The sequence below is a fragment of the Theropithecus gelada genome, chromosome 15, assembly GCF_003255815.1.
Source record: "Theropithecus gelada isolate Dixy chromosome 15, Tgel_1.0, whole genome shotgun sequence".
Classification (NCBI taxonomy): domain Eukaryota; kingdom Metazoa; phylum Chordata; class Mammalia; order Primates; family Cercopithecidae; genus Theropithecus; species Theropithecus gelada.
In genome coordinates, this window is record NC_037683.1 from 30,565,106 (window position 1) to 30,580,497 (window position 15,392).

The 15,392-nt window shown below is 38.1% G+C and overlaps 1 protein-coding gene and 1 non-coding gene across 2 annotated transcripts in view; both read left to right on the forward strand.

Annotated features, from left to right (window-relative positions):
- SVEP1 (sushi, von Willebrand factor type A, EGF and pentraxin domain containing 1) overlaps positions 1-15,392 on the forward strand; it is a 228,356-nt gene that overhangs the window by 27,360 nt on the left and 185,604 nt on the right. The window contains exons 2-3 of the mRNA XM_025359181.1: positions 2,977-3,232; positions 6,760-6,936. Coding sequence (XP_025214966.1) covers positions 2,977-3,232; positions 6,760-6,936 — 433 coding nt within the window. The remainder of the gene's footprint in view (positions 1-2,976; positions 3,233-6,759; positions 6,937-15,392) is intronic.
- On the forward strand, positions 12,781-12,884 carry LOC112608853. The gene has a single exon (XR_003116127.1). It is a non-coding gene; the product is annotated as a U6 spliceosomal RNA (small nuclear RNA).

Consider the following 15,392-nt stretch of genomic DNA (forward strand, 5'->3'; position numbering starts at 1 on the left):
CCAGGAGTGAGCAGTGGGCAAGCGAGCATTACCACCTGAGCTCTGCCTCCTGTCAGATCAGCGGCAGCATTAGATTCTCATAGGAGCATGAACACTATTGTGAACTGTATGCGAGGGATCTAAGTTGTGCGCTCCTTATGAGAATCTAATGCCTAATGATCTGTCACTGTCTCCCATCACCCCCAGATGGGACCATCTAGTTGTGGGAAAACAAGTTCAGTGCTCCAACTGATTCTACGTTATAGTGACTTGTATACTTATTTTATTTTATATTATAATGTAAAAATAATAGAAATAAAATGCATAATAAATATAATGCGCTTGAATCATCCTGAAACTGTCCTCCAGCCCCATCCCAGTTCGTGGAAAAATTGTCTTCCAGGAAACTGGTCGCAGATGCCAAAAAGGTTGGGGACTGGCTGGACGTGGTGGCTCCTGCGGCAGGGCATGGTGGCTCACGCCTGTAATGCCAGCACTTTGGGAGACTGAGGCAGGTGGATCACGAGGTCAGGAGATCAAGACCATCCTGGACAAAATAGTGAAACTTTGTTTCTACTGAAAATAAAAAAATTAACCGGGCGTGGTGGTATGAGCCTGTAGTCCCAGCTACTCAGGAGGCTAAGGCAGGAGAATAGCTTGAACTTGGGAGGCAGAGGTTTCAGTGAGCCAAGATCACACCACTGCACTCCAGCCTGGGTGACAGATTGAGACTCTGACTCAAAAAAAAAAAAAAAAAAAAAAAGGTTGGGTACCACTGCTCTATTGTCCTGTCATTGGGACCAAGGGCACTTCTTTGGGATATACCACCATCCCAGATATCCAGATGGAAAGAGGACCTGGGGACCTCTGGGTCTAAAGGGAGGCTTGTCAATCATCTCTTCTTCTGTGACAGAGTTAGGGGTATGGAGAGAGTGTGGAGAGTTCAGGGTCTCACAGCAACATCTCACATTTCTTACTCTCCCCTAACTCTTTCCCTCTTCCTCTCCTCAGAGGTTTTTTCTTCTCTAGAGTGGAAAAATTTCACACTTACCAAGCATTCATTCTAAATCTTCCTGTCATTCATCAAGAGGGCAGCTTTTTAAACTTTAAGAGCCAAGAATTTCAAGAGTGTTGATTGGGCCCCTTGGTGTGAGTATTTGGGGAATGTCTCCAGTAACGTCCCGAATGCTACTCTGTCGCAGAAGCCACCCTCTGTGCCTGTCTTTGGTGTGATCCCATCTGTGCGATTTTCCTTGATCTCATTTGGTTTTTGACAAGGAGTGTGGTGAAGTGTTTGAATACCCCTTCTCTAACTGCTGGCTTTCCAGATATTTCTGGAGGCATTGTTAGTTTCGCTTAATTTTCCTTAAATTCAGGTTTAACAGCTTTAGCTTTGATTCACAAACACTAACTAAATTTAGGTAATAATTATTGAATTGCAATCAATACCCACTGATTATATACTAATGAAGATTGCTTTCTACAGACATGAATCTCATAGTCTGAGAATCTGGATCTTATAGTGAGTCTGCACCCTAAAGTGAATTGTATCAAACATTTAAAAAATCACAGTATCTCCTTTTCATTTTAACACAATGTAGGATGCAACTGTCACTCTTCCTGCCTACCTTCTGAAAAACATGCAGTGTTTATTGAATTCTTGCCTAATAAACATTAAGTTCTTTTTTAAAAATTAATTTATTTTTTAACAGGAATTTTTTCTAAGAACTTACCAGAAAATATACCCTGGTGCTTTTTTATCTTTTCTACCCATCTGTAGTGAAAAGCAACAACAGCAAATTGAATTAAATGCGAGATTCACCACTGGAGTTCTTGTGCCTTTATGGTCTGGTGTTACAAAGCATCAATGGCAATATATAAATGTCTTTTTAAAAGTTTTCATTTTCTAAAAATTCTATCTGTAGAGAAGGAAGAGCATATATCATTGTAAAACAGAATTCACTTGTCCTAAAATAATAAAGTCCCAGTGTCAGATTTAGTGAATCAGTATTTCTGGATACCACCAAAACTAGCTGTTTTTTTTTTTTTTTTTTTGAGATGGAGTCTCGCTGTGTCTCCCAGGCTGGAGTGCAGTGGCGTGATCTCGGCTCACTGCAAGCTCCGCCTCCCAGGTTCACGCCATTCTCCCGCCTCAGCCTCCCAAGTAGCTGGGACTACAGGCGCCCGCCACCACGCCCAGCTAGTTTTTTGTATTTTTAGTAGAGACGGGGTTTCACCATGTAGCCAGGATAGTCTCGATCTCCTGACCTCATGATCCACCCGCCTCGGCCTCCCAAAGTGCTGGGATTACAGGCTTGAGCCACCGCGCCTGGCCAACTGGCTGTTTTTATGCTAGTACTGGGTGGTCCAAAAAGACGAAGTATTGAATCAATTCTACGTTTTTTGGAGGAGCAGTGGAAAAACAAATATAGGAAACAGGTCAGCCATTATTGACTCTGGAAAAGACATGTTCTGTTAAATTTCCTTCCCATTAGGATTTTAGCATATGATTGTGCAGTGGTTTGGATACAGATAGATAGATAAAGATAGATAGATAGATAGATAGATAGATAGATAGATAGATAGATAGATAGATAGATAGATAGATAGATAGATAATTTGTGGAATTTGGACTCAGATTTGGTTCATATTTTGAGAGCCTGAGAATCAATAAAAATCATGTAATACTAAGTGATAATATTGATTAAAAATTCATTCCATAAGTGTTTGTTGTACTTCATTAGCAAGCTCCACCAGCAGTGATGATGATGATGATGATAGTTTTTAAATGCTTTTGAGGTTTGTTGTGGCTCTGTGAGAAGACCATTGTAGGCTCTCATCAGGGCCTATTTCTGTTTTACTCTCTGACTAGGGCTTCCATCCCTCATGCCTGTGAAATACTGACGATCTTTGCAAGTACTGCCTTACATAAGAAGAGAAGCACACAGTAGGGCAAGACAGTACAAATTCATACTAACTTTCCCCATTTCATTACAGCAAATTCTTCTTCATGCTAGAGAAAACTCAACAAAAGTTGTATTTCTCATTACTGATGGATATTCCAATGGGGGAGACCCTAGACCAATTGCGGCATCCCTGCGAGATTCAGGAGTGGAGATCTTCACTTTTGGCATATGGCAAGGGAACATTCGAGAGCTGAATGACATGGCTTCCGCCCCAAAGGAGGAGCACTGTTACCTGCTACACAGTTTTGAAGAATTTGAGGCTTTAGCTCGCCGAGCATTGCATGAAGGTAATGGAAACCTAATGGCATCACAAAGGTACTTTTAAATGAGGTTTTCTTCCCTCACTGCTTGAAACCCACAGGAGGGTAATATCAAACCCTCACAAGGTCTTTGCTGAATATGATGCCCATGTGTCCTTTGGGCATCGTGAAATGTGCTAAACTTCACAGAGATAACATTCTGACCCTGCAACAAGAGAGGTCCTTTTGTTTTTTTCTTAGCAGCTGTTATGTGTTTTCACTAAAATATCCATATGCTCCCACCTTAGAATCAATGGAATAATTTAGGTGTGTTTTGAGGCCACACACAGAGTGGGAAGCCTTGACTTAGATCTCTTTACAGTTATCTGGACAGAGGAAGTAAACATTCAGAGACATGCTCAGTGAAACTCACCAGAATGTTTCCAGAAATACACATGAAGATATAGGAACAATAAATACTTAACACGTACTTCTTGCCCTGACAATTTGAAGATAAATATGCTTATGTAAAAACTTAAGAGCATTAACCCTAAAAGGGAAGAAAATCAGCAAATGCATCATTATTAGAGCTTTTTGTGCATCACTCATAATTTAATTATAAATTTTAATTTATCAATTATATCATAATTATACATTATATTAAGTTAGCTATGTAATTTAAGCTAAACTTCCTATTAGAATATAGGTTTATGTCTTAGTGAGCTAGGAGAAGAAAACACAGACTAGGAAGAGATCACAGAAAATCTAGCCTCAGATTAAAGTGATATGGCAAATTAGGCTTGATCCTTGCAGGTATCCGTGTTAAAGAATCGGTTTGAGGGGAAAACCATGGCAACATGAGTTCTAGGAAATTAGTGATGTTCATAATAGGTAGGTTAGCTCTACTGGAGTTTCTTTTTAAAAAAAAAAGTAATAAAGATGGTGTCTTGCTATGTTGCTCAGGCTGGTCTCAAACTCCTGGGCTCAAGCAGTTCTCCCACCTGGGCCTCCCAAAGTGCTAGAATTATAGACATGAGCCACTATGCTTAAAGCAAAAAAGATTGATCTCTCTGAGGGATGATGCTAGCCAAAGTTTTTGGAGGCTAGGATTTTAGTGAAGTGAGCAAGGACTTAGGACAGGGCTTAGAAGCAGCAAGAAACTGAGTATGGATTTGGGTTTAAACAGGTTTAGATTTAAGTTCTGGGCCTGCAACTTAATGAAATCTAATTTTTAACAACTAAGCCTTAAAAATCCAGAATGTCTGGATTTAAATCCCAATTTTGTTACCTACTAGCTGAGTTTTTTTGTTTTTTTGTTTGTTTTGTTTTTACATATCATTTATCTTTTATATTCCTTAGGTTTCTTGTAAATAGAATAGGAAATGAGAATAGTACCTACTTCATAGAATTATTACAAGGATTAAATGGGTTAATACATATAAAGTGATGAGAAAGTTCCTGATGGCTTATTATACTCAGCACTCAATAAACTGTCTACTATTACTGATATTTATTATTTCTTAACATAAATTATTATTTGTTATTAATTACCTTAGGCAATTTATTTAACAACGATGAACTTCAATTTTTCTCTCCATTAAGAATGGAAAATATTATTATATGTATCACAGAGGTTTTCAGGAGGATTAAATAAAATATTTACAACATCACCAATATAGTATCTAGCACACGGAAGAAGTTCAGTAACTGACTACCTTTGTTTCTCCTTTTCTCCAAGGAAACTGATATATTAAGTGGGAAAACAGGGGGATTGCAGTTGGAGATAGTAGGTGTTGCCAGATGGGATTATGAAATTATGAGTGCTATCAACAAATTTCAACTCCTGTCGTCCCTCTGTCTTCTAGGACTGGGGACTTCTGTCCTGATGGAAGTTGACCCAGAAAACTAGGGTCAACAACGAAAGGGTTTTGGTTGCCATAATGCAATAAGGTTTTAGAAGACACCACATTTATTACACTAAACTAATATCTAAAATGTGTAATACTTTAGTTGAGTTTCTAGGTTTAGTAAGTAAAACCCTGTTTTTGCTGGAAAGACATGATCAGATGAAAGGAAATGAGCCTCGTTTCCCCTGCCTCTGTGTTCTCTGTAGCTACTTTCAATTTTGATGGATCCACTCTGGGTTTCACTACTGTTCATGTTTCTGGCCATTCTCAATAGACATAGGTTATAGAATAATAACTTTCCCCATTTGTACCTCCTCCACTTATCTCCCTTTCAGACCTGAATACTAGTACACTAGTCTTGACAGCTATGTTTTTCTCTTCTTCTCACCCTTTTTGAGACAGGGTCTCATTCTGTCACACAGGCTGTAGTGCAGTGGTGTGATCACAGCTCACTGCAGCCTCCACCTCCCAGGCTCAAGGGATCCTCCACCTCAGTCTTCCAAGTATCTGGGACAACAGGCGTGTACCACCATGCCCAGCTAATTTTTTTTTAATTGTTATTGTTTTTGTAGAGACAGGGTCTCACTATGTTACCTAGGTTGGACAACTAGGTTTTCCTTGCTCCCTGACTTGCTTTACTGCCAAAGAAACCTGTAGTCCAGTGTCTCAGAGCTAAGTCCTGGGGGCCTGTGTTACAGATCTTTTACCTACACCACAGTCTATTGGAAGGAGCTCACCAGGGTACCTGGTTGCGCTGGGTTCTTTCCGTTGGGGCTGTAGTCTTCCCTTTGCTTTGCCCCTATCTAGATGAGACAGATGTTCTATATTTGAGTTTACCACCAATCTCCTTCCCAGGTGTCCAATTGCAGCCCATGTGTCTTGCTGGAACTTCACTTAAATTCCTACTATGAGCCCATCATATCTGGGCTTAGAGCCCCATGGACCTAGTATTGGAATTTAGTCTACAACTTTCAAACTTCTTGAAAAGAATAAAGGACATACTGTTTGTCTGATTTTAGGCCATCCATTCTGGGTCAATCATATTCAACCTTACCCCACCCTGTCGAGTCACTTTCTAAACAGGTCTGCCTGAGTTACTGCATTTGCAGGATGCCTCACTTCAGAGCACAGCTCAAGTAATAAGAATGGTCTTTATTTACCTACTCAAATACCATAGAAGTGATGGTGTTTATTCCGAAGTTGGTGGCTCACAATTAACATCTTTGTGCAGTGATCAGGATGGTGGCTTTGTTTCTCATTGGAACAAGGATTTGGGGAATCTGGTTGCTGGGGCCTGACCTCACCCAGAGGCAGTGGAATGCCGCTGCTTTGGAAGCCGGGGGAATGACCTGCAGAACCGACTGCACTGCTTCCTGCAGCATCTGGAGATTCCTCACTAAAGTACTTAATTTCTGCCTGACCCTGCATGGCCTTGAGAACTTATGATGAGGTCCCAGACTGGAATAACTTAACTGGCTGCAATGAATTCCCAGAGTGCGCTAGTAGAAATAACACACATTCGTATTTGGGTGGGAGCAGGAAGCAGTTGGGAATTAGACGGATATGGAAAGATATTTTCTCCAGCTTGCACTTAAATTTTAATGACTAGAGAATGTAACATTCAACTGTGACGCATTTTTTTATCGCCCTCTGTCATGTTATTTGTAGATTTACCTTCTGGGAGTTTTATTCAAGATGACATGGTCCACTGCTCATATCTTTGTGACGAAGGCAAGGACTGCTGTGACCGAATGGCAAGCTGCAAGTGTGGGACACACACAGGCCATTTCGAGTGCATCTGTGAAAAGGGGTATTACGGGAAAGGTCTGCAGTATGAATGCACAGGTGAGTCTCCAGTCTATGTATAACAGTGTCTGTTGCTGTGTGACAAATGATTCTAAAATGCAATGGCTGTAAGGAATACATGCTTGTTATTGCTCATAAGTGTGTGGGGTCAGTGGGGCAGCTCTTGGGGCTTCAGCTGTGCTGACTCATTTATTTGCTGTCAGTGGTGAGGTGAGTAGGCTGCTGGCTGATCTCAGCTGGATTCTCTTATGTGTTTGGGTGTCTGACAATAGTCTGATCTAAAATGGCTTTGTCTAGGACAACAAGGCTGTCCTTTATGCTCCATCAGACTAGCCCAGGCTTGTTCAGGTGGGGACGGCAGGGTTCCAAGAAGAAGAATGGAGGCTTGTAAGGCCCCTTGAAGCCTAGGTTCAGAACTTGGAGGAGAAAGATTTGAAGTCTTTGTAATTAGTCTAATAAAACAGCCAAATCTGTCCTCTAGGCACATAAACCAAAATATGCCTCAGTGTCACTATGAGATCAAAACCAGTGGAATTCTTGCCACCATGCCACATGTAACTGGCAAGATTGTCACAAAAAAAAAAAAAAATGCATCGTTCACTTGATGGCTTTTTAAACTCTTCAGGAGCCTCCACCAAAGTGCATCAGAAAGTTCTAAAACTGCCATCACTTCAAAATGGAATTGGAATGGCTATTATCAAAAAGACAGAAAATTACAAATGATGGCAAGGATGGAGAGAAAGAGGAACTCTTAAACATTGTTGGTGGGAATGTGAATTAGCATAGCCATGATGGAAAACAATATGGAGGTTCCTCAAAAAATTAAAAAGAGAACTACCATATGATCCAGCAATCCCACTACTGGGCAGATATTCAAAGGAAAGGAAATCAGTATGTCAAAGAGACATCTGCACATCCATGTTTCTTGTACCACTATTCACAATAGCCAAGATACGGAATCAACCTCAGGGTCTATTCAGTGGAAGAACAGATAAAGACAATGTGGTCTGTATACACAATGGAAGACTACTCAGCCATAAAAAAAGAATGAAATCCTGTCATTCTTGGCAACATGGATGAGTCTGGAGTGGTTAAGTGAAATAAGTCAGGCACAGAAAGACAAATACCACATGTTCTCACTCATATGTGGAAATTTTTAAGAGTTGATCTCACAGAAGTAGAAAAGAAAAGAGTGCTTACTAGAGGCTGGGAATGGTAGGAGGTATAGGGGATGGAGAGACGTTGGGTAAAAGATACAAAATTACTACTAGATAGGAGAAATAAGTTATAATGTTCTGTAACACTGTAGGGTGACTATAGTTAACAATAATTTAGTGTACATCTTCAAATAGCTAGAAGAGAGGATTTCGAATGTTCCCAACACAAAGAAATGATAATTGAGGTGACAGATATGGTAATTGTCATAATATGACCATTACACATTATATACATATTTTTAAAATATACTGTACCCTATGCATATGGATAGTTATTATACATCAATTAAAAAATAATAATGAATGGAATTTACTTCATTGACATTTGTAATTTTTCCCTCTCTAGGTTTTCTTATAAGAAGATCTTTATATTTTTATATCTTATTAGAGAGGCAAGAAGGGAAACTTAGGAATCTTGTGCTCTACATTATATTTTAAGAAAATCTAATATTTTGAAGTAGTACATAGTTTTTCTGTGTTGAATAGCATTTGTTGGATCTTTTTTTTTACCTAAAGAGCAACTTTTGTTTATAGTTTGCAGTTTTTTCATGATTTGCTGTTTAGGAAAACTGTATTCCCATGGAAATTAACACCCACAAGGAAAATTTAGGAAAGCTAGGTTTCCTGTATTTTGTACCATGTGGTCATTCATTGCTTGTTTCATGTGAACATTATTTTATTCTGGCATTTTGTAGATGGGTCTGCTCTCCACACAGAAATGAGTTTCTCTGTCTGAAAGGTTCTCTCTTCTTTTCTCCTTTCTTTTTTCCTTCTTCTTTCCCTCTTCCCTAGGGACATTTCCTCTTGTGTCTTTCTTTTACTCTTTTTTATTCTTGTTGCCTCTCATCTCCTTTCCCTTAATTTTTCCTGCTTCCTCTGGCCTTGATCCCAGCTGGCAGAAACCTCCTTCCTGGGTCCAACCATCCGTGCTCACCCAGCAGAATCACTCCTTTCTTGGCCCTGCTCCCACCCCACCCAGCAGAATTTCTCACTTAAGCAGAAAAAGGGTGGGGGGTTGGGAGGGGATCAGCTCAACTGCCTCTGAGTTGGCAAAGTGCCTCCCCTTGTTTTTCCTTCCCTTTGAATCTTCCCACACTCTCATCAACAGCCCAGCTTGGCACTCTCTCCAACCCCCCTTCCTTACTCCCCCATCCTAGCCCACCAAACCCCAGCAGAAGAGCTCATTTTCCTTGCTGGATGCTGTAGTCAGCATGTCTGCTTTCCGTGTGGTCCTAGACTGAACTACTCCTTGCCAGCCAGCCACTGGCCTGTGGCTGCCTACAGCCTCAGTCACTCTGTGCTGTGTCTCTTGCTGTTCCACAGCACTAGAACTTTGCATCCCAGGGGACAAGCAGCAGGAAGAGAGAAGGGGCAGTTCACAAAACCACTGCCCCCAGTTACCCAAGTAGCCTTGTCTACTACCAGTAACACATTACAGGATGAAAGGCGCAGCAGTCCGTGAAATGTACGTAGTTGGGTGGGCCTGTCATTAGTGCATCAGTAGAAGGGATTGGAGCACTTCTGCTGTTGGTTCTAGCCAAGAACACCAGGCACATAAGGATTAGTTTATCCATCCCTGCCCTTAAATTAGTAAGCCTTAGCTTACTGATACTCAGTGATGCTTTCTTACATACAAGATTTAAATTATATAGAGTTGCATCAACACAAATTTTCATACGGTCATCTTCAATATTTCTAAGAGATTAGGAAAAGTGGAACTGGAACTCCAAGAGGTGCCTGTGTCTTTGTGTAGCTGTAGGAGGCAGTACTGATCACTGGCTTCTCTGGAATAGTAGGAGCTAAGAGAAAAGAAATTATATCATTCCTATGGCATGAAGGACTCATGACCAGACTCTCCTTTCAGAAAGGCAGAAAGAAATCTTAGCTATACGTCATCCAGGACCAAAAACCTGGAAGCAGCGAGCCCCTTTAAAATCCATTTGGTAAATAAATGTTGAGGATGTTCTCTACACCAAGTCTGCTGCTAGGCATGAGGTAGGTATTTAATAGTGAGCAGACAGATATGGTCACTCCCTTCTTGGGACTTACAGTCTACTGCAAAAATCAGTTTGTAATTGCCAATAATGTTATGTGTTATTAAATTTTATTTTAAAATGCCCATAGTATGAAGAACAGATGACACAGAAGTTTCAAATTAGACAGCTGAGATCTGAAGGATGACTAGACCATAGCTGTTTTATTACTTAAGGAGGGGACGTTAAATTTCATTCTGAATAGTTGGAATTCTGAGTATTTATCTTCATTGCAGAAACAATGCCTTTCAGAAGGAAATCATTCCTTTTTAGATCCAGAAGTAACCCTAGAGATTATCTGCTCTAAACCCCTCATTCTACAAGAGGAAATTGAGGCCTCAGGAAAGATGAGTATGTTGCTCAAGATAACACATCCAACCATCAGCAGAACCCCGGGAAGAACCCCAGACACTTTTCTCTAAGTCCTATATTATTTTCAAGATATCACACTGCTGTTTTCCCCCATGTTTGAAAATAACATCTTATATACATTGCTTCTCAGAGACAACAGACACTGAACTGTGTTCAAAATGTTTCACAACACAGAAAGAGCTGGCTTAAATTCAACCTCTGCCAATTACAAACCACATGTCTATGAGCAACTTAATTTCTTCTGTTCTGAGTTTTTCTGTAAAATGGGCTTAAATTATAGTATAATTTTGTACATGTATACATGCATATATATGCATGTCAATGGACATAGGTATGTGTCAATGTAATATGTAGATATCTATGTATATAGATGTATGTAGATATGTATATAGATTGCATGTGTGTATGTGTATGCAAAACTGGTTGGGTTAATAGAGAATATACTTAGAATACATAGGATGGTATGTGGCATATCAATTTTCAACCAGGGGTGGATTTTATTATTAACCATTATTTTGAGATAATATAAATGTCATGAGAAAGCTAATGAATGAGCATTAAGATAATTACTTCAAGTATGAAGTAAGTGACAACCATATATCTTATGAATTCTGTTCTAGGCTAGACTAGGAGTATTATGCCATGCATTCATCAGTGCATGCTGGTGCACAGGCCTTGCACCTAGCAAAGAGCTCTTGCACCTGCTAAAGGTGGAATACACTTTTAATCTGATGAGTATCCAGTGAAAAGCAAGAATATTAGATGGGAGAAAGCAGAGGAATAATGTGCCATAGAATGTTGAAGAAAGCAGACATTATTAAGCTTCAAGTCAATGACAAGTTTAAAAAATAATAATAAATTAAGACAAAAAGTAGAGGTTATTTGCCTTGATTAGGATAAGGACAGATGCTGAGACAAGTTATATTTGTTAGTTTCATGGACAAGTAGAATATTAGAAATGGCCATAAGGGTTTTTCCCCATCATTCGTTCGAAAGATGAGGAAATCCCATCCCATCATCATATAGTAAATTTGTGACAGAGCTGAAGTAGAATTAAGGTCTCCCAATTTCCAGGCCAAGGCTATCTCACAGGGTACCCTTGAGACCAAAGAAAGCTGACCATCATGATATTACTGTGGTCTTCTCTTTCTTTCTTGTTGTTCTGGGAGATTGGTGGTCTGGGTTAACTTTGTCTTCTAATAATGACCTCTCAAATCTGTGGCCGAGGCAGTGGCTTCCCTTGAAATGAATGCCACTGTCACAGTTAGCAGCTACTTCATGGAGAAGATCCTGATGCACAAAAAAGATTATAATAATTGTAGATCTGTTCCATGTCATGAAAATCTTAACTTGAATACAAGTCCTTGTTAGAGGTACTTGTTAGAAATCACTGACAAGTAATAGTCTGTCAAAGAGTTCGGTTTTATAATACATGATATATTTGAACTGGTTTATAATTTCTCTTGACTCAAAACTTCAATGAATTAGTTTCAGATTAATCATGTGCTTTTATCTGGTGGTCTTGTCGTTCTTGTTCTTTTATCTTGATGTTACATTACTCCTTAAGAAACCAGAAATGGAGAAAAACAGGAATACTGGATATCAATACTTTTCTTGTGGTAAATCAATCAATGTTTTACAAAAGTGTTGGTATTTTGCTGTGTTTTCTTTAAAAAGAAAACCGTACATAACTCAGTTTCATTTATTGCAAATATTTTGGATGATTCAGGAATGCAGGTCTGGTATTTTAACACCACATAATTAGATTTAGAGGATGGAGAAAATATTATTCTGGGTTTAGTTATTAAACTTCAGCTAAGGGAATAGTATTGCAAAACTGTGGATCTAATGAAAAGAAGGTGTTACTTACATTTCTACTTCTGTTACTAGTATGACTTTCTTCATCCTTTATCTTTCACCTAGGCATTTGGATACTGAGGATGAGGATGATGATGATGATAGCAATAACTGATATTAATTATAGTAGTAGCTAATATTAAATAGTGCTTACTATATGCCAGACAGTTTTCTAAGCATTGATTATATTAACTCACATAATCTTTACAATAACTCTCTGGAGTATTTTTTCATTTATAGATAAGGTAACTGAAAGTCTGAGAACTTAAGCAATTTGTCCAGGGGTCATACAGCTAATAAAGCTGGGATATGAGCTCGAGTTTTCTGGCTGCACAATCTGTAGTCTAACCATAGGGATAGAAATTTAACAAACAGACTCACAATTAAGAATATAATTTTTATGCTTGCATTGGCAGCAGATATGCTAAAATTGGAATGATACAGGGAAAATTAGCATGGCCCCTCTTGCAAGGGTGACTAGCAAATTCATGAAGCATTTTTTATTTAAATATGTATTTAAATTTAAATACGTTTATATGTATATTTAAATATTTATATATATACTTTCAAAATCTGTTAAGTATTAGTTTGTCCTTTATAATATCATCAATATTTATTATCAATATTTGATCATTTTAAACTTTCAAAGTAGCATCTTCATATTGTTGAACGTAATACTCAGAAAGAAAAGAACAGAATGAGTTATATAAAATTTAAATCTGGTCATACTGTACTCTATTTAATGTTTTTGAATTATGACCCACTCATACAATAAAGTTCAGGCTCCTTTGCATGGTATAAAGGCTTTGCATGACTTGACCTCTCCTTTATTCTTTGAGCTGAGAGCTTGAACTAGTTCTAGTTTTCTGCAGCTCTTACGCTCTTTCATTCCTTGGATCTTTCTTCATGCTTTTTCTGGCTCCCTTTCCCATCACACCTAGCTATTGTCTTTGTTCCTACTTCATAAATGTTGCTAACAGGCAGTGACTTTCTAATTCATTTGGTGTCCCCACTGCTTGTCTTCAGAGCCCGTAATAAGTAAGTGCTCAAGAAAAAGGATGTCAGTAAGAAGCAAACTTTAATATCCGAATTTTAAATGGAACAGAACTCATTACTGAAATCTTAGGCAATTGCAAGATTTTCACATTTGCCTTGAGCACCACAAGATTCCTAGCACAAAGGTGCTAGGTAAGAAATTTTAAAAATGCTTTTAATTTATTTAAAACCAAAATATTTACATTTGATTAACCTTTGCTAACAACAAATCAAATAAACCATGTGGTTGCTTTCCTAGATTAGTCATTTTAAGATGCACAGATCATCAAATCACATTGAGAGTAGTCGGTGAACTCTTGTAAATCCAAGCAGTTGCTTGGATTTCTGAATTTCCCCTGGAGGAATTTGAGAGACACAAAGTATAGAGACAACAGGCATCTTGAGGACAGTGCTCTTTTGCAGAGATTGACTATATTTCAATGAGTTAGGCATGATTGGCAGATTAAACATTATAGCTGGATAGAGGCCAAGGCTGAGGGCCAGATAACTTGAGCCAAAGCTCCAGCTATGTTATTTTCATACAAGGAGGAAACACTTTCGAAATAGAAACACTGGAATATTTATTTGGGAGTATCTTATTATACATGTAAATATATGCACACAAATCCCCACCCCTACCCTGCACACATACACACATTTTCCTGTGTAAATATTGTATCATTTATTTGGAAAGAGAGAGGACAATGAGCTCTAGAAATTCTTGAATGAAAACCAAAACATTTGGAAATCTTGTTCTGTAAGCAGAGTTTGGCTGATTTTCCCCCCAAAATATCCTCAGTGGTACGTAATAATGGATTTGTAAGGTATAAGGAATTTGTACAATGTATTCCCATTTGCTTTTTATGAAGGAATATTGCTAGCATGTTGACACTGGTTCCATCAACTTAAGCTGGAGAATTTGTAACTGTTGCCTAAATTAGGCTAGTTTGTTCCATTTTCTTTTGAATGAGATAGGTATTCAGCCCTGATAGTGCATTTTCCAGTCTATCATGATTGTAACACACATAAAATTAGACTATTGGTGTGAAGCATCACAAACCCCCAAAGTCAGTGTGTTGTGTTCCTTAGAAACACTCAAAAAATGTAGACAGTAGCCAATAATTCTCAAGATAAGGATTGTGATCAATATCTGCTTATTGTTATAAGATCTTATCTTTCTCTTCTTCCTTTCCCTAGCCCCTTATAAGATACTCTCTCCAATACAAATGATACGTGAACAAAGGGAAAACATTTAACATCTACTAACTGAATCATGATCTTCAAACACTGTTGCTCATTTAACCCCTAAAAAAAAAAAAAAAAGGAAAATTTACGAATCCCTCGTTGATTTTTAAATGGCTATCTAAATTTTTTTGTCAAGACTTTAAAAGATGGTAATTCATAATACTGTATTGACATTTTAAAATAAAATCATTGTATCAGTTTCAAATATACCCACTAAAATCTAAATATTATCACAAATGTTTTTAGTATCCATTTGTTAACAAGCACCTTTTTCATTATAGAAATTTTGGTGGCTTCTTATTTTAGTCCTCTTCTATTCTGCTTCCACTACATGATTCTATTCTAATGCAATATATTTTTTTCCTTCTGTTGATCACAAAATTGTACTTTTCTACTACAAAAATTGTGGATAAAAATTGAAATTAATTTTTAAATGTTCTGTGACCAAAGTTGCTACTAGACTGAGTTATTATCACAGTTGCTATTTGTATATAATTTGTCATGCATGTTATACATTTTGATACTTTCTTACACATAAAAATACTGTTGAAAATTCATCTCTTAATAAGATGCATTGTTAATTAGTTCATATGTCCATGGATTTGTATTATTCATTGTTAGGTTAAGAGAGCATACAACATCAATTTTGTTTCCTTTTTTCACTTTTATGGATTTTAGTGCTGAAAACCTTCTTCATATGAGTATGTACATGGGACTTGAATAAGTTGTATTAAAT